Below are 25,830 nucleotides of genomic sequence, written 5' to 3' on the forward strand. Positions count from 1 at the left end.
ATGAAATGCTAATACATTCAGAAGCCAACAGACAAAGAAAAACTAAATTGTTCACTGTGTCTTAAAGTATTAGTGTCCTGAGAGTCCCAGTTTCTCACTAGTATAGGGTAACTGACAGGGGATGTTACCTTGTAAAGGTAATTACACTCTTTTTATAGAGATGAGGTAGTAAGTTAAGCTTTCAATTTTGATTATTAGGTTATTGTACTTACTTAATAATCATCTTTCTCCAATTACAATACACTCTCTAAGGCTGAAAAAGTACCACAAAATTACTTTTACTAAATTACTTTGTTTTAAGGTGTTTGTATTTTATCTCCTATTGCTATTACAGCCTCTTCAGGTATCTCTTTTGCTACCTTCCTGAACTCAGAATCATGTATCAAAGCTGGAAGGTACCTTACCAATGATTGAACAGCAATGTCCTTGAGAAGTTTCTGCAGTCATAAAAAATGGATCTGTGCTGTCCATTATTGTAGCTACTAGCCACACGTGGCTATTAAGCACTTGAAATGTGGCTAATGTCACCAAGGAACTGAATTTTCCACTTTATTTCCGTTAAGTTTAAATGTATATAGCCACATGTGGGTACTGGCTACCATATTGGACAGTGCAGTTCTAGACCAACCTCTCTCCATCTCCCTCAGTTTAAATGACCTGAGATTCAGAAGTGACTTATCCAAAGTTACAGATCCCTAACACACTCCATCATCCCCCTTCCCAGCAGCTCCCACTGATGACTTATTGCTTTCCTCTCCATTTTAATGTTTTTCTTAGCCTGCTATCTTTTCTGGTGGTTTCCTCATTTTTTTTATCATTGGCAAAGCACAATATTCCACAAAATTATTATATTCCCTACTTTAAGATAAGGGATATTTAGGCCATTATATCACTAATGATGGGGGAAAATAGTATTGTTTTAGTTCTTAATTTCAAAAGCAGTTTTCATCTATTTTAACTTAATACAGCATACCTGGTGGGCTTCTATTATATCATCTGCACTTTACAGAATGGGAAAATGAAGGCAGAGAAAATATGAATGTTTTGCCTAAAGTCATACCCTGAGTGGTCAAGGAAAAAGGAGCCAGAGTCGAGAGGTAGAATTCACATCTTTCAACCAGGAAACATGGTTATCTTGGGCTGCAAGTGAGCAATGCTGGCAGTGGACAAGGCTTTCTGAAATAACTCTTAGTACCTTCCAAGAAACTGAACTACTTTAGAAATAAAAGGAAATTTTACTCATGTAAATTCTCTGGTGCCAGAGAAATTTTTAATGATGATTGAAGCTTTGCCTACATCAGGATACTCAAGGTCTCCAAGGCAGATTTCTCTGATAACTAATTAGGCCTGAGTGTCTAACTTTTGTTCGTTACACCATATTAGTAGAGCTTATTTGCTGTATGAGTTCTTTGATGTCTAATAAGGGCTGAACTTACACGGAAGGGCCTCCCACACTCATCACATTCATAGGGTTTTTCACCTGTGTGGATTCTCTGATGCTGAATGAGACCTGTGCGCCCACTGAAATCTTTCCCACATTCTTTACATTTATAGGGTTTCACTCCAGTGTGTACTCTATGATGTCCAATGAGATGTGAATGTTGAACGAAGGCTTTTCCACATTCGTCACATTTATAGGGCTTCTCTCCAGTGTGAGTTCTCCTGTGTTTACTAAGGTCTGAGCTATGACTGAAACTTTTTCCACAGTCATCACATTTATAGCGTCTTCTTTCCCTCTGTTGCCATTCGAATCTGCCTTCACTTTCAATAGCATCTTTGGATTCAGGATACTGAGGAATAGCTTTGGTAAGTCTGTTGTTTATTTTCCCAAGGAATTCCATGTCTTTGGGTATATCTTCCTTCTGGGACAACTCTTCATTCTTAGTCTTGGTTTTATCACCTGTAACAAATTAACAGTATACAAACAGGTCCTATTCTAGGTTTAAGAAGCAAAAAGCCTATGGAATAAAGAACATGTAAATGTTAAAAGTGTGTTATAAAAATGAAAAGTCACATGCAATGCACAAATTAGATATTTGGCACCATCAAAACATATATTGACAATATAGGGAAGAAATTAAAGAAGAGGCCAGTAAGGAAGATAGCAGGATACATTATTTGTGAATAGATTATGAAGAGAGGAAAAGGCAAAAATGTGGACAAGGGGTTACCTGGCAATCCTGTGCAAATGCAGAGTGGTAAGTGGGGACTACACACATGCCAAGGATAATTAAGAGGGATAAACAGGGAGATTAGAAAACAGATGGGGAGGGAGGTAAAATTTTGGGAGAAACATGAGGGGTCTGAAACCTAGGTAGTAAGTGGGAGTAAAACCAAGTAAAAGTGACTGGAGAAGGTAATGGGATCAGGGGTCTGAGAGGAATATAGTGAGTCGGAACCATTAAAGGAGGGAAGTATGTATAAATAATAGTTAGCTAAAAGCAGAGAGAGCATGCAGGTCAGGATAAATGGAGGAAGATAAGCAGGAAGTGACAGTGGATGGTCTGGTGTATGTGCTGGGTTGAATCCTTTTTCTGAAACTAATGTCCTCCCTATCATCTCCTCCTGTCTAAACCCTAGCTTGGTGGTTCTCAAACTTTACTGTGCATCAGAATCATCTGGATGGTTTATCAAAACATTGCTGTGCTACCTACCCCCAGAGCTTCTGATTTGATAAGCCTGGAGTAGAGCCCTGGAATTTGCTCTTCTTGTTATGACAGACACTGCTGGTCCAGGGACTGCACTTTGAGAGCCACTGGCCTAACTGTTATTCAAGGTGCATCTCAAATGCTGTCTCCTCCAGGAAGTCTTCCCTAACCTCCTAAATCAAATGTGCTCTCTCCCTCTTTCTGATCCCCATATCCTCAACCCCAAGCTAAGCATAGAACTTGGCACATAGCAAGTACTCAATAAATATTTGTTGAGTTGAATTCTATAAGAAAATAGGTGTTTTGATGATTTGGAGGGAGTAAACCTATTTGGTCTTAATGCTGGGTGTCACCTATTTGGTTATGATGAAACCTCCATCTCAACAGGCCTAGGAATCCCAACTGTACAACAATCATTTAATCACATATAGTTTTCAGTGGTTCACTCGGTATGACGGAAGAAGCAGCAAGAGCTATTAGAACATTTCAGTGCCTGGGCTGGGTATGGAAAACACTGGCTCTGGACTGAGCGCCATGAACCCCATTCTTCATTGTCATCACAACGTCCCCATCCTACCAAATCTTCCTCAAATCTTACCTTCCTCCTTACAATATATATTTTTTAATCAGGCAATATATTTCTTAAAGTTTGGTTATTTGCTCTAAAATGATATTGTTTTGGAACCTAAATACCATATTATCTCAGGCTAGAAATTACAAGGACTGGATTAGAGCCAGAAAGTCCAGATATCAGTCCTGGCTTTGCTGATAATTGTTTAAATGTTGGCAGATCATAACCATTTTGGTTTCCTTATCACCTCTGTGCCCTCCTCCTTTCCTATAGTTTGATCAGATGATGAAATGTATGATAAAGCATGTGTAAAAGTATAATGTGTGGCAGAAGTATTGCTAAGTTAGTAGGTTAATGATCATTAAGCAAATCACAGAAATCAGAGACACCCCCATACCATTAAGAAAAGTGTTTTCAAATGTCAACATATTGGCTCCACAGCTTCTTCTACATACTGGAGTCACTGATGGTTGGTTTTCGGTGGCTTACTGATGAAGAGGAATATCTTTTTAAAAAGGATACAAAGAGTTGGCACTTGTGGTCAGTTTACCACCTTCAGGGGAATCTACCAGTCCTTAGGATGAGTCTCTCTCCTACAACTTCAGGAGAAGTCTGGAGAAAAATCCCTCACCAGGACTTCAAAAGATTTTTTTTTTTTAAATACAGCGTCAGTTTTCCTTGTTCAGCAATTCAAATTATAACCCTCTCCCTTACATCTGCAATTGAACAACATAAAGAAAATTGTATGGAAACTGTCAAATGGGAACTTTTCTCATCTCAGGGACCTGCAGTCTACTTGGCCAACTGGAGTTTCAGGGCTTTGTTTATGTATCTCTTCCAAGTGCCAGCTATTCCCAGGCTAATAGGATTCTAGGAGATCTTGTTTCAGAACTGATTAAATTAGGAGTATTTCATTTTAGCATCTTCTGCCAGGGCCATTCTTCCAATTTTATTTTGGCATATCCAAGAGTCCTTATCAGTTACATTCCAGATAAGCCCAGTCCTGCTGGTCACTGAGATGAGGGTATGTCCATAAAGACCATTTGATTACCATACGTACAACTTGCTTGACAGTCTAGAGGGAAAGAACAAGGTTAAATGCTGACTGAAGTGAAACTGGAACAAAGTAGACTATCACTTACTGCTACCGGAGAGTCAGTGTTGTGGGTTAAGAGAACATCCAAAAAGTTCCCTTTGAAATACCTGACAATGTGCTACAAAGAACTGCAAGACACTCGGTTCTCCAAGTTCTCTCATATGTGAAGATAATTCTGTATTAAGTGACCACTATTATAATTTCCAGGTATGTTTACAGAGACGAGTCCCATTACCCTAGCCAACGGCTAATACTAATAATCTTGCTGATATGGATACAATGAAAATTTTAAAATGAGATATTGCATAAAAAAGTCTCTCTAGGGCTTCCCTGGTGGCGCAGTGGTTGAGAATCTGCCTGCCAATGCAGGGGACACGGGTTCGAGCCCTGGTCTGGGAAGATCCCACATGCCGCGGAGCAACTAGGCCCGTGAGCCATAATTACTGAGCCTGCGCTCCGCAACAAGAGAGGCCACGATAGTGAGAGGCCCGCGCACCGCGATGAAGAGTGGGCCCCGCTCACCACAACTAGAGAAAGCCCTCGCACAGAAACAAAGACCCAACACAGCCATAAATAAATAAATAATTTAAAGAAAAAGTCTATTTAACAATAAATTTATTTTAAAAGACACTGGCTTTTTGGTATATTATCATGATGGTTTTAAAAAATTGTTCTACTAGTAGGCAGGAGACCCAGTTTTCCCTCTAACTCCTTATGGAAACTTGGAAAAGTCACAATCACTGTGGGTATATCTGTTTAATTGTAAAATGAGAATTTGGACCAGATATCACATTCTTTTAATAAAGTTGAGAGGCATTTCTTCAAATGTATTTGTTGTGATTTCTGCAGGGTTGTTTTCTTTTTTTCCTTTGGTTTTGCTTTGGTGGTTTTATTTTTTGCTTGTCTGTTTTTTGGCGGGGAGTATAGTGGTAGTGGGAACACAGATAAAAATTGTGTAAGATTGCCAGGGCTGTACCTTAGAAAAAAGTCATATTAATACTGTTCAATGCAGACAAAGTAGACTTCCCTAAGAAGTCATAGGCCTCAAGGATAGCTAGATTTCATGAAGTATCTTTTGGTAGATTAGATTAAGAAAATACAATTCATATTTTAACTGTATAGTATTCCCTTGAAAGGTTATTTTGGTAGCAGCACATGTGTAAACCTCTATAATTTTAGGTATAGGAAGTGTGTAATTTTCTGGACTTACATTAACGGGAAGCAGAGTGAAACTGGTCCAGAAGTATTTGTAAAAAAAAAAAAAACAGAAGGAAAGGTATCTAGAATTTAAAGTTTTGCATAGATAAGCCATTAGTCATAATAATAATTCTCTATGTTCTATGCAATAGAATTTAGCAAATAGACACGTTAAATTATAATTGCGACGTATTTTATAAGTTCCTGTCCTGTCTTCTCTCAAAGGTGAGGAGAGAAGCTTATATGGCTTCTCACAGAAAAGAAGTGAGGATTCCACATAGTTAAGCTTACTAAAGCTTATTAAAATAGTCTGCCTCTTTCAGCTTCTGCCTCCTGATAAGGCAGGAGACTTAAGACTTGCTAAGACTCATTAACTTCTAAATGCCAAACTCAAGGGACTCTTATCAGTCCTCATCTTGTGTTCTATTAGTAGCATTGATTACATCTGGTGAACTCCTCCCCCACCCCATGGGCCAAATAGCAGCTTTTAAGTCTAATGAAAAACTGAAATATAGTTCTTTCCATGACAGGGCAAGGGTAGGAAGGGAGATAGCATCTTCCACAGTGAGGTGAAGGACAAGCAGGGAAACTTAAAAGGGAGAGGATGAAAGTGAGAAAGCTCCTCTCTAACCTAAGGAACCAGCTTTTCTCTCATAAACACAAACTCCTGCTCCTTACCATTCCTTTGGGGCTCCCCAGATTCCTGCTCCTGCTGGGTCTTCTTGTGATGGAGCTGGATAGTCAGTGACTCATGTGGCCTTCTCAAGGGGGCCAACTTGTCCAAAAGTGTGTCCTGTCTTTCTGAATTGGCTGGGACCTGGGAACAATGAAGTATGATTGGGCTTGCAAGGTAGATTTTGTGAAAGAACTGAAAGAACTTCAGAGAAAGATCAAAAGAAGCATGTGCCAGGGACCAGGGCCATAGAAAAGAGGACAAATTCTCATTCAATTGCAAATGGCAATAATGACTAAAAATGAAGAGACAGAGTCTAACCTATACAGTTCAGGACACTGGAGAATAAAATTCAGTGCCTCTAACAGTGATCTGCAGAGGTCCAGAATCATAGAGTCTTGGGACTTGAAAGGTACCTTAAAGATTGAACCCAACTTCCACCAAATGGGGGCATTTCTTCTATAACCATGTGGTCCAATACGATAGCCACTAGCCAGATGTGGTTACTGAGCACTTGAAATGTGGCTAATACAAATTGAGATATGTGAAGTGTAAAATACATTCAAATATTGAAAACTGAAATTAAAAAATGTAAAATACCTCATGTTTAATATTGATTACATATTTTTGGTTAAATGAAATATATTTAATTTCACAAATGTGGCTACTAAAAATTTAAATTACATATAGGGCTCACATTATATTTAATTACCATATATTAAATGTATATTTAATTACATGTATTAAATGTGAATGGGTCACAATTAGACCATGCTGTTCTGTATTATCCTTATTATCTACTTGAACCACACCTTGAAGGGGAGTTTTTTATTACAAGGTAGCCTATTTTATGTATAGGTAACCGTGAATGTTAGAAAATTGTTTGTTTTCCTCTGATACCTTTTTGCCTTCCTACAGCTTCTCACTGATCCTAGCCTTCCAAACTGACATAGAATCAGTCTAGTGTCTCTTTTTACTTAGTCACACTTCAGTTATTTGACACTGGCAGTCAGTCCCTAAGCCTTGTTCTTCTCTAGGGTAACATATTAAATACCTTCAGGTGTTCTTTCATATGCTTTTGCTTTGGCTTGGTCTATACCCTGATCTCTCACAGCCAAATGACCGCCCCCTTCCCACCTGCTTTCGAGGTTCATCAAGCTCTCTCTCCAGATCCTCCAGCACAGTCACCGCCTCCTCTCCAGTCTCTGGATGGTGTGCCTGCACCCATGCTTGCAGGTCCCTAGGGAGAATGCTCAGGAACTGTTCAAGCACCAGCAGGTCTAAAATCTGCTCCTTTGTGTGGCATTCTGGCCTCAGCCACTGGTGGCAAAGCTCCCAGAGCTGGGTAAGAGCTTCACGGGGTCCAGGTGCATCCTGATAGCAGAGCTTCCTGAAGTGCTGCCTGAAGAGTTCCCTTCTGTGAGGACTGTACTTTTGTGAGATGGAGTCCTGTCCCCCATAATGGTCTGCCTTAACTATTAAAAGTCCTTTTTGTTCCTCAGGTTCCAGGGATGTGGCCATTCTGGGCTGTTTTTCAGAAGATTAATCCTCTATCTGGAACTGATTCAAGGAGAATCTCTTAGAATCTTGTCTCAGAGAAAAATCTGTTACCATAGAGAAATGACAAAAGCTGCTGTGAACATAAACACTGATAAAGGGAAGCAACCAGAATTGAGTAGAGAAAACCGTCTGATAGGAGGCTGTAAATAAGAACACTGAAGCAGGAGCATGGATTTGAATCTGGGCTGTTGTGTAATTTAGAGCAAGTTACTAGATCCTCATCTGTAAAAATTCTCGTGTTTCTCACAGGGTCGACGTGTAGATTAAATAAGTATGCAAAGTCCTTGGCCTGAGAGCAAGCACTAAATAAACGCTAAGTATTAACAGCGTTGTTAAAAAGCTCTTTCATTCCACAACCTGAGATGTACGGGTCCCTAGGATGCACTGGTTGTGGGGTACATGCGCCAACGCAGGATGGTAGTTAGATGAATGCCCTCGCAGAGCAACTCGTAACCAGTGTTCCCTTTCGCTCCGTTCTCCCGGGATGTCGGCCCAAGTCCTCTCTCGCAGCTATGTCTGGAGGGAGGGGACAGCCTGTGAGGGGGAGGTGTGGGGAGACAGTTGCTGCAGACCACGACTGTGCCCTGCCCCCTCCTCCACCCAGGAGCAGGGAGAGACTCACCTCGCTCGGAGAGGTACAGGTGCGACAGCTAGCGTCTTTTGGGCGGCCCGAACAAAGGTTAGACTCAAACCGACCAATCGGCGCTGGGTTGCTGTCAGCTGGGCACTTCCGGGCCGCTCTAGGAAGCCTCGCCTCGGTGGCGTCTGCCGGGCTTCCCACCCTCAGCTCTAGCCCGCGGAGGACCCGGTTCCTGTACGTTTGACTGATGGGACTTAGGCGCCCGCAAGCTGGTTTTTTTTTTGCTCTTTAAAAAAAAGTTTTCCCTCTCAAGATTTTTTTCCCCCACTTAATTATTAAATAAGTAATATGGGTATGTAATGCATTCACATGGTTCAATGTTTAAAAAGAATTATAACCTATAGTGGAAGATAATCTAAAAAGAATATAGGTATAACTGAATCACTCGAAACTAACACAACACTGTAAATTAAGTAAACTTCAATAAAAAAGATTTAAAAAAAAAGGATAACTGGCCCCCGCATCTAGATTTGACAACCGTTTTTCGTGACATATACTATATCATTCCATAGGTATATTACGCAGGTTTAGATTCCCTCACCTTCACCCCCAAATACACACACCCATACACAAATGGTAACAGTTCTGCAACTTGGTTTTTTTTTTTGCCTCCTACTAATTGATTTTGGAGATTGTACATAAAGGGCTTCTCCCATCTTACTCTTTTTTAAAAAGAATAATCACATAGTATTCAATTATGCCATAATTTATTAATAATTACACTATTGATGGTCAAGTATGTTGTTTCCATTCTTTTATTTTTCAAACAATGCTGCAATAAATTTCTCTGAACATCATAATTTCTTGTGTGTAAGGATATACCCATAGTATATATTCCTAGAAAAAGATTTACTAGAGCACAGAGTAGGGGCATTTGTACTTTTCTTAGTGCCAAATTACTAATCATAGAATGAATCTGCGATGTTTACCTATACTTGCCAACACAATGTTACAAAATATTTTGATCTTTGCCAAGCTGATGGGTAAGAAAATCTTAGTTTTTTTTTCTCCTTCTTTCTCTTTCACAAATATTTATTATTCACCTACTGTGCCAGGCACTGTTCTAGAAGCTGGAACTAGTTTAAGGTAGAACAATGCCCGTACCTTCATAAAACTTATAAGTGTGTGTGTGGGGGGCGGGGGTAGGGAGGCAGGCAATAAACAAACAAGAAAAATATATAGTGTATCAGATGGTGGTTGTTAGTACTCAGGAGAAAATAAAGAAAATATGGAGTTTGGGATGAGAATGAAGTAGTAATGCAATTTTAATAGGGTGGTCATCGAGGACCTCATTAGTACATTGACTTGAGCAAAGACTGAGGGAGATGAGTGGGCCCTAGGGGTAAAGGCGTTTCTGGGAGAGGGATAGAAAATGCAAAGGCCTGGAATGGAGAGTATTTGAAATAATCGAAGAACAGGAAGGAGACTTATGTGTCTGGAGCTGAAGGAGCAAAAGGGTGTTGGGAGTAGAGAGAGAGAGAGAGAGAGAGAGATGAGGGTCTTGTGTGAGTGCAAGGATATTGTTTTGTACTCCAAGATGAAAAGCCATTCAGAATTTCTGAGCAGAGGAGTAGCATGATCAGACTTAGGCATTGAAAAGATTTTCTGGCTGCTGTGTTAAAAATAAACTTGTAAGTGTGAAGCTATTGCTACCTTGGAGTGGGGAGGGACTTTCTAAGTGTGACATAAAAAACCCTGAAGACATAACTGAAAAACCATGAAGAGAAAGATAAATGGAACTGGTGATGGAAAAATTTAGGAATTTTGAATGAAAAAAAAAACACCTAAAATATAAGCTCAGAGTAAAATATACCACACATCTCAAAGACACAGCGCTGATTTTCCTAATAAGCAAAGATCTCTTAAAAAAAAAAAAAAAGAAAAGAAAAACGTGAACAGGCCAGTAGAAAAATTGGCAAAGGACCTAAGTCTTCATTTATAGAACATAAATATTGATAGACAAAAATGACTGTTAAAAAGTATTCAAGTTTACTACTTAAAGAATTTACATTAAAACAATAATGAGATTTAAAAAATCTTTTTGATTACTAAAGACAAAAAATCGATAATATTCAATATTAGAAAGTGTGTGGAAATAGAGGCACTGTTGTATATTTTTGGAAGACAAGACCTCTTAAAATTAATATGTCCGTACTCCTTGATCCAGCAACTTAGTTTCTTTGAATTATCCATATAAAATACTTATACAAATGTTTGAGCATGTGTACAAAAAGACAGTTTTTATTTAAACTGGGAAACCCAAATATCCAGCATTTGGGAATTTAAATTTCTATATACCCAATCACTTTAAAAAAATTTTTATTTTATTTATTTGGCTGCGTTGGGTCTTCGTTGCTGCATGTGAGCTTTTCTCTGGTTGCAGCGAGCAGGGGCTACTCTTAGTTCTGATGTGCAGGCTTCACACTGTGGTGGCTTCTCTTGTTCGGAGCACAGGCTCTAGGCGTGCGGGCTTCTGTAGTTGTGGCTCATGGGCTCTAGAGCGCAGGCTCAGTAGTTGTGGTGCACCGGCTTAGTTGTTCCGCGGCCTGTGGGATTTTCCTGGACCAGGGCTCGAAACCCATTTCTCCTGCATTGGCAAGCAGATTCTTAACCACTGCGCCACCAGGGAAGCCTTTATACCCAATCACTTTTAAAACTAAAAACTATAAGATGCCAAAGACATATTGAGTAAAAAAAGTAAGTTACAAAACAGTATGATATGATCATTTTTGTCAAATAATCATCTTAAACGTGTTCTCAGTGATTATCACTTGGGGTAAACTTACAGAGAACTTGCATTTTATACATTATATATTTCTGTTAAGGTTTAATTTTTTATAAAAACTTAATACTGGTGTAAATAGAAAAAGATAATTGTTTTTAAACCCTATTTATTCTTCACAACTTACAATTTTCCTGTTTGGAGAATGCCATCAATATCTCTTTTCTCTCTCTGAAATTCTTTGTCTGACAAGTCATCCTGTAAAAGAGTATAACTCCTTTAAGATGAAAATCAGATCTAACTTCCCTGTGCTTTGGGCAAATATAAGTGATCAAGTAAACCTGGGTGGAACATTTAGAAAGCGTAAAAATGAGTGACTTTCAAGTAAGCTTTAGAAAACTCTCCTCTCTGGGTAGAAAAATTTAGGCAAAGGATAACCCCTGTTCTTTTTTCATTAGAATTACATGATGGAAAGCCAAAGCCCTTTCCCTTGACTGTGGCATAATATGTCCCTCATAGACAAACGAGCAAGTAAAAAATCTAGAAAATGCTTAACTATTTCCTGTTTCCCCTTTAGTGCATGGTGCACTCTTAGCATGTTTCTCCCTCCTTATTTAGTGCCTTGTTGTATAAAATTCTCTTATCAGGTTTTCAAACACAAACCTTGCTAGAGGCTGTGAACTTACTGAGTAGCCCAGAGTATTCTTCAGCTACCCCTGGCTTCAGTCACTCGTCAACTTCAGAGAATCAACACACCAGCGCCTTGGAGCACCAGCTGTGGTAACTTGAGTGGTTGAACACCAGACAAAATGAGTCTTCCAACCACTGTCACAGATCCTGTTAAAATCCTGGCTCTGCCCTTGGCTTAGGCATGTCCTTCCTCTACTTGGATAAAGCCTTTCTGACCTCTTTACTAAGGCATAAGCAGACAGTCTATGTATGACAAGGAGAGTCCTTCCTTCTCCCCCTCTAGTTATATCTTCCAAAACTACCAACAAACAAAGCAAAGCAAAACAAAAACCCAGAAAAAACACTAGTGGACAATTTTTTAAAAATATCAGCACATGGTAGATGTATATACTCACTTGCTTTCATTATTTCAACAGAGAGAAAATAAATGAACTAAGAATTCAACTCAAGAAACCAGAAAAAGAATGAGAAAGAAATCCCCAAGGAAAAGGTTAGAAAAGAAAAATAAAAGTAAATGAATTAAAAATAGAAAAAGTCACATTAATAAATAAATCCAAGAATGAAATCTTTGTAAATGAGCCCATAAAAACAACAAACCTATGGTAAATCCAAGTGAGAGACGAAAATTAAGTTATCAATGACAAATAATAGCAGATGAGGAGGTAAGTATGCTACCAAAATTAAAAAAAAACTTAATGAAATTCATGGTTTTCTGGGAAAAAACCGTTAGTTCCGAAATTCATTCAAGAAGTAGAAAAATCTAAATAAACCAATCCTAAAGAAAATAATTGAAAAAACTATCATAGAATCATCTCCAGAAAGACTCAGAAAATTCTGTAGCATTTTAATTTTTTAAAAGTATTTATTACATGTGTAGGACAAATTCTAACTTTTCCATTTGGAATATAAGACAAGTAGAAAGAAAAGAAGAGAATCATTCCATTTTCATCACCTAAATACAGTCACTATTGATATTTTGTTGTCATTCCCTTCCAATTTTTGATATTTTTAATCTGTTTTACATAGTTGTGTGATTTTATTCTAAAAGCACTTTAACAGGCTATTTAACATTTTAATGTAATAAAAACTTTTCATTTTATTACACGCTTTTCATAAGAATAAATTATATGTAGACATTGAGATATAATAAATAGTGCTTATAGAAGAGATGGAAAGTTTACATGAGGTATATATTGACCATAAGGTGCTTGGTATAATGTCTGGGACACAGCGGTTCAACAGATGGTAGCTATTATTGTTATACTTTGCAAAGGGCTTTTCCTTTTGCATATATTATTATTTAATTTATAATGGATATTACTATCTCACAGCATGCTTTTTCCTCTTTAGTGGAACAGGCAAGCCACATGCCTCGCAGAGAGAGGCCAAGAATATACTATTGCTCCTCAGGAGAATCCTTCTGCTTGTTTGGTTTTGCTAAGAAGGTAGAGTTCAGGCTGAGCAGAGTTCAACAAGTTGGGGCTTAGAGTGGTAAAGAGGGGCGTCCTGTGTCTCAACACTCAGAGACCCATGCAGGACCAGGATCCTGAGTGGTACATAGAGTAGTGAACTCAGGTTTGGGTTAGGACCTTTCATATGAGGGATTTGGCCTACATGGCATAGAAATAAAGAGTTGATTATTACTCTGAAGTCACTGGGAGGTCAACGATCAACACATGGGCTGTAGCCTCTACAAACCCTCAACTTCCCCTTCATGTTTCTTTAAAGGTTGCTTTTTCATTTATTATGTTTTCACTAATTTTGCTTCCATTTCCTGTTCGAAGTTTGTTTTTCTGGCATCTCTGGTCTTTCCCTTTTCTCCCTAACTTCTCTTCGCTTTCCTCCTCTCGTAGAGTTTATCCCCATCTTTCCATTTCTTAGCTGCTTTTTCTTTTCACTTCTGCCTACTCTCCCATTAAGGCCTCATCCCACTGCTTTCCCACAACTGCTCCTATTACTGAATGTTTCACATTTCAACGGTTCTCTTTCCCAAATGGTCTCTGCTTTTGGCCTTGCGTTTTTTCAATTTTTCACTTAATGTTGACTCCCTTCATGTGTGTTTTTATGTTTTTCATCTCTCCTGATTAACTGGTCTCTAAGAATTTGGTTAGAAGCTATTATAATTGACTTTCAATAGATTACCTATAAATTCTATCTAAAGAAAATTTTAAAGTGGCTTTCCTCTACCTTCAGGTGCTCAAAAGTTACATTTTAGAATTTATTATTTAATCTAAATCTTCAAACTGTTGCTAGCAGAAAACCCTTTCTTCAGAGAAATCTTATTTAGGAGGCCAATATTTAAAACTAATTAAAATGAAGCTGTTTTGGTGGTAAGGGACCTAGAGCCCTGAAGCCTCTCTGAGAAACCCTTAGGGCAGGGGCAGGGTTCACACAGACAAAATGAATTAAGGGGGGTACATAAGACAGTAGGAATCTGTGTGGCAGTGGGGACCATGTCCAACTAGACAACAGTGATAATCAGCTCCAGTCAGTTGTTCCCACATGGGAATGTGGTGCCCAGGGTTGCCACATTATGCATTTTTGTAAGAGAATCTGGAAAGTCAGAGTTTATGTGAACTTAAGTAGTTGCAATAATTTTATCTCACCAAAAAAAACAAAAAAACTTTGTGAGAAAAATGCATGTGCAGGCCAACTACAGCCCATTGGCCTATTTGCCCTCTCTGGTTTAAGATGTGAAAGGTCACTGGGAAATTGCATGGTAAATCTTCTTGCTCTACTGCCACTAACTCATCCTACCCGCGCAAATCATAGTTCATTCCAATATTACAAAGTGGCTTTTGTATTGCACAATGTTTTAGTGTATGTAATTGATTGGTTAATGTATTTTATCAAGCTAACCAAAAATTCATGTTTTTTTAAAAAAATGCAGATCAGATGTTAATTCTAAATTCACACTTTAGACAAGATTATTATTCCATCTCCAAAGAAAACGGGAGAATAGAAAGGGAAGGGGAAAAGAAACAGTAGTAATCTCTAAAATCTTGTTGTTTGTCTAACAGATCATTTAGATTGCCTGAGCCACTTGCTTCAGAGAAGAAAAGTTTGAGAATATGGAATGAGCCCTTCCAAAGTCCCAGTTCATCACATGATGTGCTTAGTGGCAGAACATCACAACGTCTTGCTTGGTAAGCTGTCAGGTGCCTGCCTATTTCAGCCTCTATAAGTATTTTCAAAAGACTGCTGAAATTGCAATAGTGATCACAGAGTTCCCTACATCTAGCTGTGCTTTTCTGATGTCCCACAGGAATGCGCATAGATGGAAAATTCTACATCACTCTTGACATCACCAGGGCTTCTCTCCAGTGTGGATTCGCTGATGTACAATGAGGTGTGAGCTCTGCCGGAAAGCTTTTTCACACACATCACATTCATAGGGCTTCTCTCCAGTGTGGATTCTTCGGTGTCCCAGAAGATGTGAGCTATATCTGAAAGCTTTCCCACACACATCACACTCATAGGGCCTCTCTCCACTGTGGATTCGCTGGTGTCCAACAAGAGCTGAACTATGACTGAAAGCCTTTCACACTCATCACATTCATATGGTTTCTCCCCACTGTGGATTCGCTGGTGTCCAACAAGAGCTGAACTATGACTGAAAGCCTTTCATACTCATCACATTCATATGGTTTCTCCCCACTGTGGATTCTCTGGTGATGGAAGAGGCCTGAACTCTGGCTGAAGCTTTTCCCACACTCACTACACTGATATGGCTTCTCTCCAGTATGGACTCTCTGATGTTGTATCAGATGTGAGCTCAGAGAGAAAGCTTTCCCGCAGTCATTACACTGGTATGGTTTCTCTCCTGTGTGGGTCCTTTGGTGTTGAATAAGGCCTGAGCTGTAATGAAAAGCTTTCACAATCATTACATTGGAAAGGTTTTTCTCCAGTGTGGGTCCTTTGATGCTGAACAAGGTGTAAACCGTAATAAAAGGCTTTCCCACACTCATCACACTGATACGGTTTTAATTGGCTATGTATTCTCTGATGGTCAGTAAGTTGTGAGCTCTGAATGAAAGTTTTGCCACATACATTACATGAACAGGGTCTCTCTCCAGTGTGGATTCTTTTATGTCTAATGAGGCTTGAGTTTTGAGTGAATCTTTTTCCACATTCATCACATTTATATCTTCTGTCATTTGAAGTGTTTCTCTGATATCTTTCTGTCCGTCCTTCATGTTCTTGGGTTTCTCCACATTCAAGAGCCTCTCCATTGATTTGGTCTGATAACTTTTCTTGGGATTCCATATCTACAGTAAGCTCCTGCTTTTGAATGAATTCTTCTTTCTCAATTCGTATCACATCATCTGAAATAAAAAATACAGTATTCAAATGTCACTGAAATATACAGGAAATAAAATGAAACTCTTATACTAGAAGTACACAGCTTCAATATACCAACAAAATGGTTTTACAACGTTTGAGGAGGAAATTGGGAGATGGCAAAGGAAGAGAGGACTAGCAGTGGCTGGACTGGGAGGGGGTGATTCAAGAAAAAAGTGGAGAAAAATCAGGGAGGATTAAGAGTGGTCCAATGAACAAGCATCATAAACAACAGAAGAAGACCTAAGATAAGAATGGGTTCACCAGGAAGGCCAAAAGTTGAGTAGAGAGGGATGAAAGAACAGAAACTGTGGGAGGAACAAAATAAAACAGGAAGCTGACAGTGGCAGGTACCAAGTTGGAGTCATGAAACAGTTCTGTTCAGGTTGCTCTGAAGGCCTCTGGGATCAGCCACAGAGAAGTATCACATTTGTAAACATGCAGGACAAAGAGATTAGAGTCTAGACACATGGGGTAAAAGAGGATGTTCTCATGTGGGGACAGACAGAAATTGCTTTAGCTCCCAGAGACATTACTACTCTTCTTGCAAAGAACACTGGAAATCTGTCAGACCTGAAGCTACACTCTGTGGGTCATTCGAGATTTCCCAGGAAACCAGTACTAGCACAGAGAAGGTTCTTTAGCAGACCCTAGACTCCCATCTGACCTCACCCAAGGAAAGCATGATTCCATAATTCCTCTGCCTTTCTTTCCTACAGAGGTTCCTTTGAGCAGAGTCCCAACACCCCCTACTCCTCCAGGGTGGGAGATGTGGCCACTTCCTCAATGATCAACAGTTTCTGAAAAAAAGTGAGATTGTCCCATTCAAGCCATGTTCTCCCTGAAGTAATCACATTTTTAGGACCCAGAGTAAAAGGAAGAATTTATAACCATGTAGAAATAATGCAAGGAAAAGTGGTTTGCTTTGTGTTATAAAAGATATTAAATGGGAAAAAAAATGGAAAGACTACTATGGAGCCAGTTGAAGATCTAGGATGTAGTACAAGTCTGACCTAACTCTGAGCAGAAACACTGGGCTGACTGTGCCAAAATGGGTTGTCTAAAGAGACTCTGGGATGAGCGATGAGAAGGAGCCATGGTCAAACAGCAGATTCCAGATCTCTGAGAGTGTGGATGAGGGAAGAAGCTCACTGGCAGTCTGCCTGAGAAAAGTGACAGCCACTTCTGGGTCCTGGAGCGCCCATTCTGTGAAGGGCAGAAACCCAGAGATAAGGCAGAGCTGAGAAAGAATGTTGCCAAAAGTGAGAGAAGCCTTTCCTCGGGGTCTCCTTTTAGGACAGGAACCTGCAATAATTTCCTCACCAAACCAGCTTGCCACTACGGTAAAAAAACCCTCATTGTTAGTGGTTTATGTAAGGTTATCTTAAAGTATTTAGGTGCTTTAAAACTTTAATTTATGTTACAGTTACCTTAGATATATCTGTGTAGAATTTAAAGGCAAATTACACAAAGAGACGCATTTATGCAAGAACATAGTCTTTTAGAGCCATTAGCAAATAAAAAATGGCTACTGCAGATGGGTTGCAAAACAGCATTGCACATATAATAGAACTAAAATCCGTATCAGCATGAGAAAAAAATTTATGGATTAATATAAAAAAGTACAGCATAGAAACTCAATTTCTAACTGTCTAAAAAAGGTTGGGGAAAATGGTATACTTCTAGGCAGGATGGTGCCATGAGTTCACACTTCAGCTCTAAATACACTGAGTAAAAAATAAAAATAAATCTAAAAACCCATCTGTGCTAAAAAGTAAGATAAACATCTCTGTGGACCGGAAAGGAAACAAAAATACACAATGGTGGCTACAGTTGAAGCTGTGGGTCTGCTGGGCCCCAGAGAGTGACTGAAGTCTTAGTCCCAGAGGAAAATGGGGACCTAAAAGTACTCCATGAAAGGAGGGAGTAGCACCAGCTCACTGCTTGATGCCAGAGGCTGGGTGGGACACGCAGGTACACACATACACAAGCACACAGACACAAACAGAGAAAGATACAACTCTGACCAAGAACCATGTCAAGCCACCTGGAAGCCTGTGACTACACTGGTGATATTTGTGTATGACATGAAACAGGAGCCCTAAAACCTGGTTCCAGGGGGCCAGGTAACAGTAACAACAGAATAGCTAAACATGGAAGCAGATGATGTAAAACAGATCAGAAAGAACTCAAAGTGAGCCTAGATATGAAAATTTCAGAATGAATTGAACACTAAGAAAGATGGTTCAGAAAGTCAATTGGAACATGAATTCAATCCAGATGAAGTTATTTTCATCAAAAATCCTGAAAAAATTAGTAGAATAAAGATACCTAAAAGAGATAAATGATGACATACCATCCATGACAAATAAGCATGGAATTATGAAATAAAATAAGCAAAAATGAAACAAAGATATGTGGTATAAAAACTGAATAGAAATTTTAGAAGTGGATAAACTAGAGACAATAAACTCAAAGATAACAGAAGAGGAATCCACTAGGATGTACCACAGAGAGACAAAGACATAAAATATGTGAAAAAGTGGCTAAATGAATAGATTGATAAGTAGGTTCTAATCAGTGTATTCTGGGCGTTCCAGAAGAAAATAATATAAGGAATTTTAAAAGCAGCACAATTTAAAGAATTAGTAGCTGAGAATTTTCCAAGAATTGAAGAAAAACATGAGATCTTAGAGCAAAAGAGCATTTTCAGATGAAGCAAGACAAACAAAAATAAAACCCTATCAGGACACACTTTTTAATGAAAATTCAGATCATAAAGGTTAAGAGTAAATCTAAAAGCCACTAATGGATAAAGATGGAATCCCTAAAAAAATTTAAAAGGCAGTAAGACTGATAGTAACCTTTTAATAGCAAATAGAAGCTAGAAGACAGTGAAGTAGTATCTTCAAAATGCTGAGGAAAAAAAATTATCAATTAGAATTTTACCCTAGCTAAACCATGATTAAAAAGGAGGGAGGGAAAAATAAGGGTATTTTCCGACATGCAAAGACTAAGTCTACTACCCGAAGAATCTTGCTAAAATTATTATTATTATTATTTTAATTTTTGAATTTTATTTTATTTATTTTTTTATACAGCAGGTTCTTATTAGTCATCCATTTTATACACATCAGTGTATACATGTCAATCCCTATCTCCCAATTCATCACACCACCCGCCCCCCCCCCCACTTGCCCCCCTTGATGTCCATATGTTTGTTCTCTACATCTGTGTCTCTATTTCTGCCTTGCAAACCAGTTCATCTGTACCATTTTTCTAGGTTCCACATACATGCGTTAATATACGATATTTGTTTTTCTCTTTCTGACTTACTTCACTCTGTATGACAGTCTCTAGATCCATCCACGTCTCAACAAATGACTCAATAAAATAATTATTAAAGGATGAACTTCAACAAGAGTGAATCCAGAGCAAAGGTGCTGGCATACAAGAACGGTGCCTCAGAAATTGATAAAACATGTCAGAAAACTTAACTAACATCTTACTATTAAAGAAAATGTCCATTTCACATTTAAAAAAGAAACTGGTTCCTAAGAATGACCAACTGTAATCAACGGAAGGAGCTTCAGACAAGTGAAGTGGAAATACAATATGCTAACTGCTGTGACAGAGGTATGCACAAGAGGTATCACGTAACTCAAACATGTAGGAAGGTATCAAGAAAGGCTTCCTGAAGGAGGCGACAGCTGAGGTGAGTCTTGAAGAATAGCTCTGAGTTGGTTTGGCAGGCGAGTGGAGAAGGTATGGTCACAGGTGGTGTTTTATGAGTCCAACAGGGTGGTGATGTGTGTGGCAGTGCAGTGAGGGTGGCCGGGAGAATGTTGAGCATATTAGTAAAACCCAAATATGTCATGGGTCTGATAGGACAGGGAAGGAAAGAAGCACTGGGAGGAAAAAAAATGGGCTAAACGGGCTTCCCTGGTGGCGCAGTGGTTGAGAATCTGCCTGCCAATGCAGGGGACACGGGTTCGAGCCCTGGTCTGGGAAGATCCCACATGCGCGGAGCGACTAGGCCTATGAGCCACAATTACTGAGCCTGCGCATCTGGAGTCTGTGCTCCGCAACAAGAGAGGCCACGATAATGAGAGGGCCGCGCACCGTGATGAAGAGTGGCCCCCACTTGCCGCAACTGGAGAAAGCCCTCGCACAGAAACGAAGACCCAACACAGCCATAAATAAACAAATTAAAAAAAAAAAAAAAAAGGGCTAAATAACTAGAAATCTCCACTGAAGAGCTGAAGAACAGGGTCTCTGGACAGAGAGAGCTAGAAGAGGAGTGAGTATGAGCAACAGCCTTCCTGATGTTCTCTGCCCAGTGAAATGCTACCCGTTTTTTTTATGACCCAGTTCAAATCCCAGCCATTCTGCTACCACCAGGGCCTGAAGAGGTAGATTCCTTCTCCTCAGAATCATGATCTCCAATTTGGCACATAATCATTCACTGTCTCAAATCAACAGCTATCTTTTTATGGATACTCAACTCCTTTAGGGCAGGGATCCTCAGAGAACCCAGAGTTAGGCTTACACACAGTGAAAGGTAGAGATTTACTGACTTCTTAACAGGACCCACAAAGCCCCCATTTTCTGGCTCCTGACCATCTTCTCTCTGCTACTCTGCCTGTCTCTCCACGTTCCAGTCACACTGGCCGTCTTTCAAACCCACCAATTTCTTTCACACTTGTTTTTGCACATGCTCTTTTGGCCTGGAATGCTTTTCCCCTCTATTATTCACTTGGTTAATTCCTACTCCACTTTTAGGATTCAGTTACCATGTTATTTCCTCAAAGAGACCTTCTCTGTCATCCCTCTCCCCCCATATACAATCTATCATGGCATATTTATTTGTGTGGTTGTTTGTTTAATGCCTCTGTCGTCAGACTATTGTAAGCTCCATGAAAACAAAGATCATGTCCACTTTGTTTATTACACATAGTGCCTTGCACAGTGCCTGGCATATAATAAGTACTCAATATACATCTGCTGAATGATGAACGATTCTAAGGTCTCCAGGGGAGCCATATGACCTAAGTGTCAACACTAACCACAATCCTGTTGGTGTAGAGGGTCCTGAGATTCACCCTTAAGCTGGATCTCCATGGGTTGACGCTGTAGATATGTTGCTTTCTTAGATGGATCCAGAGGTACTGATGTCTCAGAAAGCACTTCCTGTGCACAGGCCTGGGTTGAAACCTGAGGACAAGCAAGCTCATTTAGGCATCTGAAGGGCCCACAGAGTAAATGATACCCAGAGACCCCACAAAGGACCAGCTTGGATGCTCACTCCCAACTATCCCTCCGCTGAGCATAGGGCCCTTTCCTACCTGTTGGCCTGATTCATCCAGATCCCTCTCCAGATCTTCCAGCAGAGCTACCGCCTCCTCCCCACTCTCTGGTTGATGCTCCTGTGCCCAGTCCTGGAGCTCCTCAGGCAGGATGGTCAGGAACTGCTCCAGCACCAGCAAGTCCAACATCTGCTCCTTGGTGTGTATCTCAGGCCTTAACCACTCACAGCAGAACACGCAGAGCTGGCTCAAGGCCTCATGGGGCCTGAGAGTCTCCTTGTAGCAGAAATGTTGGAAGCGCTGGCAGAATAACTCCTGGTTGTTTTGGCTGCTCCCTTTTGTGCCAGATCTCTGACCCACAGCAGGCCTTTTTTTATTAGTTACTTCAAAGAGCTCTTTTGGCTCTTCAGGAACATTTGGAAGGAAAACAGCAGCCATTCCCACTCCAATGGGCCAAGAGGAGGATTGCTGATACGTGTTATCCTTTAGGGCACACTCCTAAGGTTACAGAAACCATAGTTAAAAACATTCGTATATGCAGGCTGATTCAATATTTGAGCTCACACACTAAGTCTAATCTTTCTGTTTTAGAAGAAAAAGGAGGCTCAATCCCAAATTAAAGAGAATTCAATAAAGAAAACTAAAAAAAAAAAATAAAAGTTTAAGGCAATTCAAACCTTTTTCCAAGTAGGAGAAGGGAAGTTTGTCAGGAGACTGCATTTTTGACAATACTGGGAATATTGCTGGATGCTTGCTTCCTCCAAATAACACCAAAACGATCAGTTGATAAGGCCAACCCAAGTTTGTTCTTAGAGAGCACTACTTGACAGAGTCTTAGTGGTGTCTCCCAGGGAAGAAGGCAAAGACAGGGTATTTATGAGGTTTTGGGGGCTTAAGGCAGATCTTTCAAAGCAGGATAAGGATTGGGCAAGGATCATGATACAATAGTTTAGGATTGATGGGCACAGCAAGGTGCAGAATTTGAGTTGCTGGTTGCAAAAAGTCTAGATCCTATCCGTTGATAGTTGAAGAGTTTGATGTTCACATAAATGGATTGAGGGGCAAGTTCTTGAAACAAATATAATTATCGGCAACTTTTACTTTCTAGGGCAAGAATTTCCTGGAATAGTAAAGGTATGTTGCTAAAGAAGTGGAATAGTGGAGTTACATTTAGGGAAGACAGTTGAACAGTCAAATTATGTTAGTGTAGGTAGTAGGCTGTGTGGGGGTATGTGGTTTCACTTTTCCATGTAGCAACAGACTTAAGCAGGGCCTATGGGTTTGCGGAAATGTGGATTACCAACTAATTAGCATGGCAGGCAGTGGTTAAGGGCGCGGGCTGTGGATTCCAAAAGACCTGGGCTTGAATCCTCTTTTCTTATGTGTGGTGGCTTAACATCTCTAAACTTCTGTTTTCCCCTCTGCAAAAATATCGTAGAGGTTTTTAAACGTTTTATTTTTAAATAATTTTAAACTTATAGAAAATTGCCAGAAAAAAGGTACAGAACAATCCCCATAACCTTCACCCAGCTTCCCCTAATGTTAACATCTTACATAACCCCAGCACAATTACAAAACCAGGAAAATAATGTTACAGTGCGATTAACTAAACGGCAGACCTTATTACATAGGGTTATTTTGAGAATCAGTTAAATTCAGTGCCTGGCACTTAGTAAGACCTCAGTTAGAGGGATGCAGTTACCACTGTGAATTGGTCATCCAGGTGCTGGCTCCAGGGATCACTTCTGGAGCTCAGGTACACTTCTAGGTTTCCGGGCACAGAATATAGGACGATGCAAGGAGGCCCTCTAGTGCCTTCTCTGCGCCTAGCATCTGTTACTCAATGGGCAACTTTCCAAAACACCTTCACCTTCCCGGCCCTAAAGATTAATTTAGGGGATTCTAGACTGGGCTTGGAGAAAGATTGTTTTAGGAATCATTCAAGATAAAGGACATGGAGCCACTTATACATGTCTTCCACTAGTTTGGATCTTCGAAAGAGCAAGACAATATAGTGAGTTAACAGGCTAGACTACAAACCCCGTTCTCATTTACCGCACTGGCACATCATTGTGACCAACCACGAGCGCAAGGCTCAGGAGGTGTTGGCTGTCTGTGTCCTTCAAGCCACAAGGACCTGGCAGACCACAGAAGGCTTCCGGGAGTAGGCGGCCACGTTGGACAAACGGGTGGTCAGCATAGAACTACTCGTGTTAGCACCAGTAACCCAGGAGTGCGAGACTTAGAAACGTTCTGGGGCGCCGGCCGCCAGCTGGGCCGGCTGCTGCGGGGTCTCCGCGGGCACTTCCAGCGCCGACTGAGCAAGGAGGTGGCTCCTCCCCCCCCCGCGCCCAGCCGACCTGGGGTTCCCGGGCCCCGACGCGGGGCCGTCTTCCCGCCTGTCTTACCAGCGCCCGGGGAAGGCGGTGCCCCGGACCTACCCAGCCCCTCGGAGCCCCAGACCTGCCGGCGGCGGAAGTGCGTCCGCGAACCCGGCCCAGCCCTGCGCCTGCGCTTCCGGCGGCTTCGGAAAGGTGCGAGCCGTTTGGCTTGGCCGAGCGCCCCGTGCCTGCAGCGAGGTCTGCACATCAGGACGCCTAGGCCTATGGGGTTTTGATTTGTAACTCGCCTCATCTTAAAAAGAGGGTCCGAGCGCCAGCTCCGCGTCGTTGAGTCCCTCCGCCCTCCCCGGCGCGGGGCAGCGGGCGGGGACCTTCCTAGGCGCGCTTGCCCTCCGAGCATCACTTCTCTAATTCCAGTTCCCCGACCCCGAGTCCTCTCCCCATCCCTGCCTCCCTGGACAGCATCCCTCACTCCGTCACGACCTCCGTCAACCTGAATGTATTTACCAGGCAGGCACATCGCGCAACCAGCATGTGTCCGCAGTGTTCCCATCAGTACAGTCGCTCCGTCTGGATCATAAATGACCCACAAGGAGAGGAAGGGAAAGGAGGAGGCTTAAGGCACGCTATGATGGGTGCGGTGCTGTGTGTTCTACTTACAACCCGGAAACACGCAAAAAGCTTAAGTGACCTGCCCAAGTTTGCACAGCCCAGGGACAGGATGCACCCCACGCATGTGTGACCAAGACCTGTCCTGGGATCCCTGCAGCGTGGCCGCAGTGAGACAGACCACCACTGCTCAAGTTAAAATGACAATTTCCAGGCTTATCGTGTGTATTGACATGAACAAGTGAGACTGCTGCAGGGCTCGGACACCATAAAAGTTTTCTTTAAGAAAATTAGAACCCCAGGTAGAGAATAGAGTCTTCTGGAAAAATTTAACAACTGATGGTCTGTAGCTTGTAAAGAACGCTTCTACTCTGTAGGCTTTTTAAGTTGGTAAGTGGAGTGGGAAGCAGGTGTTGGGGAAGAAAAATTTTCCTTCTACCTTTCTAGGTTCTTTGGTTGGTCTTATAATTAAATTGACATAAAACAGATTATCAGAAGAAAAACAAATTTAATTTTTTATGTCTAGGAGCCCTGAAGATAAGAGAGGCTTACATGCCATCCTGAGCTGATGAATGGGATAGGGGTCTGGGGCTTCAAAGGGGAGGAGGGTAATTAACAGGATGATAAGAAGAGCAGATGTTTGGTAATTAGATGTTTGCCCTGCCATGCAGATAGGTCTTTTAGATGAAAAAAGTTATCTCTGTTAATAGCTCGTTTTCCAGCACAGGTCCCCAGTCTAAATTATTTCCGGTAGTTAAGGGAGAGGTAAAAGTTTTCCTGAATCTGCTGGGTCTTGATAGTTTTCAACTCAAAATAATCCACATTCCAAAGTGGCACATTTTTGGGTAGCCTATTCCGCTCCACTTCATACTCACTTTGCATCATGCTGAACTCTTCATGAATTGTGGGTCCACTGGAATTTTGTGCTCATGAGGGATTACAAATGCTACACGTGAATGGGGGCATATCCTCTGCTCAGGCACATGCTCTATTGTCCTACTTTACTTCACTTACAAAACACAGTTTGAACGATAAAGTTAAGAATTTCAAGACTGTGACAACAGGGCATTAAACCAAGCTCTTGACCTTCTGAAAGCAGGACACTTGTGAGTGCTAAGGCATTGTGTGACTGCATAAGTCACACATATTTGAAGCTAGCACTACACATCTAGCAGACTCAGTGGGGAACCTTACAAGGGAGGCAACTGTGGAGAAACCTTCAAACAAACAGGTGATAAATGTGGGAAAAATTTCAGCTGGAATTCAAATCTTATCAAGCACAGGAGAAACCATACTGGAGAAAAAACCCTTGTAATTGTGGTGAGTAAGGATATTATGAGGATAAAAGAAGGTATCATGTGAAAGGCATCTTGAATACAGGCATTCCTGTGCTGGTCTAAGAATGTTGTAGTACAGGTGAGTATTGTCTCTGCCA

General features: G+C 40.8%; 2 protein-coding genes and 1 long non-coding RNA gene across 5 annotated transcripts in view; 1 reads left to right on the forward strand and 2 right to left on the reverse strand.

Moving 5' to 3' along the window:
• The window catches only part of ZSCAN16 (zinc finger and SCAN domain containing 16), a 20,949-nt gene extending 12,503 nt beyond the window's left edge, over positions 1–8,446 (reverse strand). Inside the window, exons 1-4 of one of the 3 annotated variants that reach the window (XM_068557056.1) lie at positions 8,368–8,446; positions 7,323–7,789; positions 6,191–6,329; positions 1,206–1,900 (exon numbers count right to left, since the gene is read on the reverse strand). In XM_068557056.1, coding sequence (XP_068413157.1) covers positions 1,380–1,900; positions 6,191–6,329; positions 7,323–7,706 — 1,044 coding nt within the window. In that variant the 5' untranslated portion in view covers positions 7,707–7,789; positions 8,368–8,446 and the 3' untranslated portion in view covers positions 1,206–1,379. Of the gene's footprint in view, positions 1–1,205; positions 1,901–6,190; positions 6,330–7,322; positions 7,790–8,367 lie in introns of those variants that run through there. The other 2 variants (XM_068557057.1, XM_068557058.1) reach the window with 2 other exon arrangements.
• Positions 1–15,175, forward strand: part of LOC137772922 (uncharacterized) — a 21,755-nt gene extending 6,580 nt beyond the window's left edge. The window contains exons 2-4 of the long non-coding RNA XR_011075602.1: positions 12,214–12,287; positions 14,818–14,943; positions 15,063–15,175. This is a non-coding gene — a long non-coding RNA (uncharacterized lncRNA). The remainder of the gene's footprint in view (positions 1–12,213; positions 12,288–14,817; positions 14,944–15,062) is intronic.
• LOC137772886 (zinc finger and SCAN domain-containing protein 12-like) lies at positions 14,810–23,901 on the reverse strand. The gene is given in 7 exon segments (XM_068557037.1): positions 14,810–15,340; positions 15,343–15,423; positions 15,426–15,673; positions 15,675–16,122; positions 21,205–21,352; positions 21,484–21,942; positions 23,853–23,901. Coding segments are annotated over 6 exon segments (1,563 nt in total). The 5' UTR covers positions 21,883–21,942; positions 23,853–23,901; the 3' UTR covers positions 14,810–15,101.
• Between the last annotated feature and the right edge of the window lie 1,929 nt (positions 23,902–25,830).

Source organism: Eschrichtius robustus, chromosome 12 (assembly GCF_028021215.1).
Source record: "Eschrichtius robustus isolate mEscRob2 chromosome 12, mEscRob2.pri, whole genome shotgun sequence".
NCBI lineage: Eukaryota > Metazoa > Chordata > Mammalia > Artiodactyla > Eschrichtiidae > Eschrichtius > Eschrichtius robustus.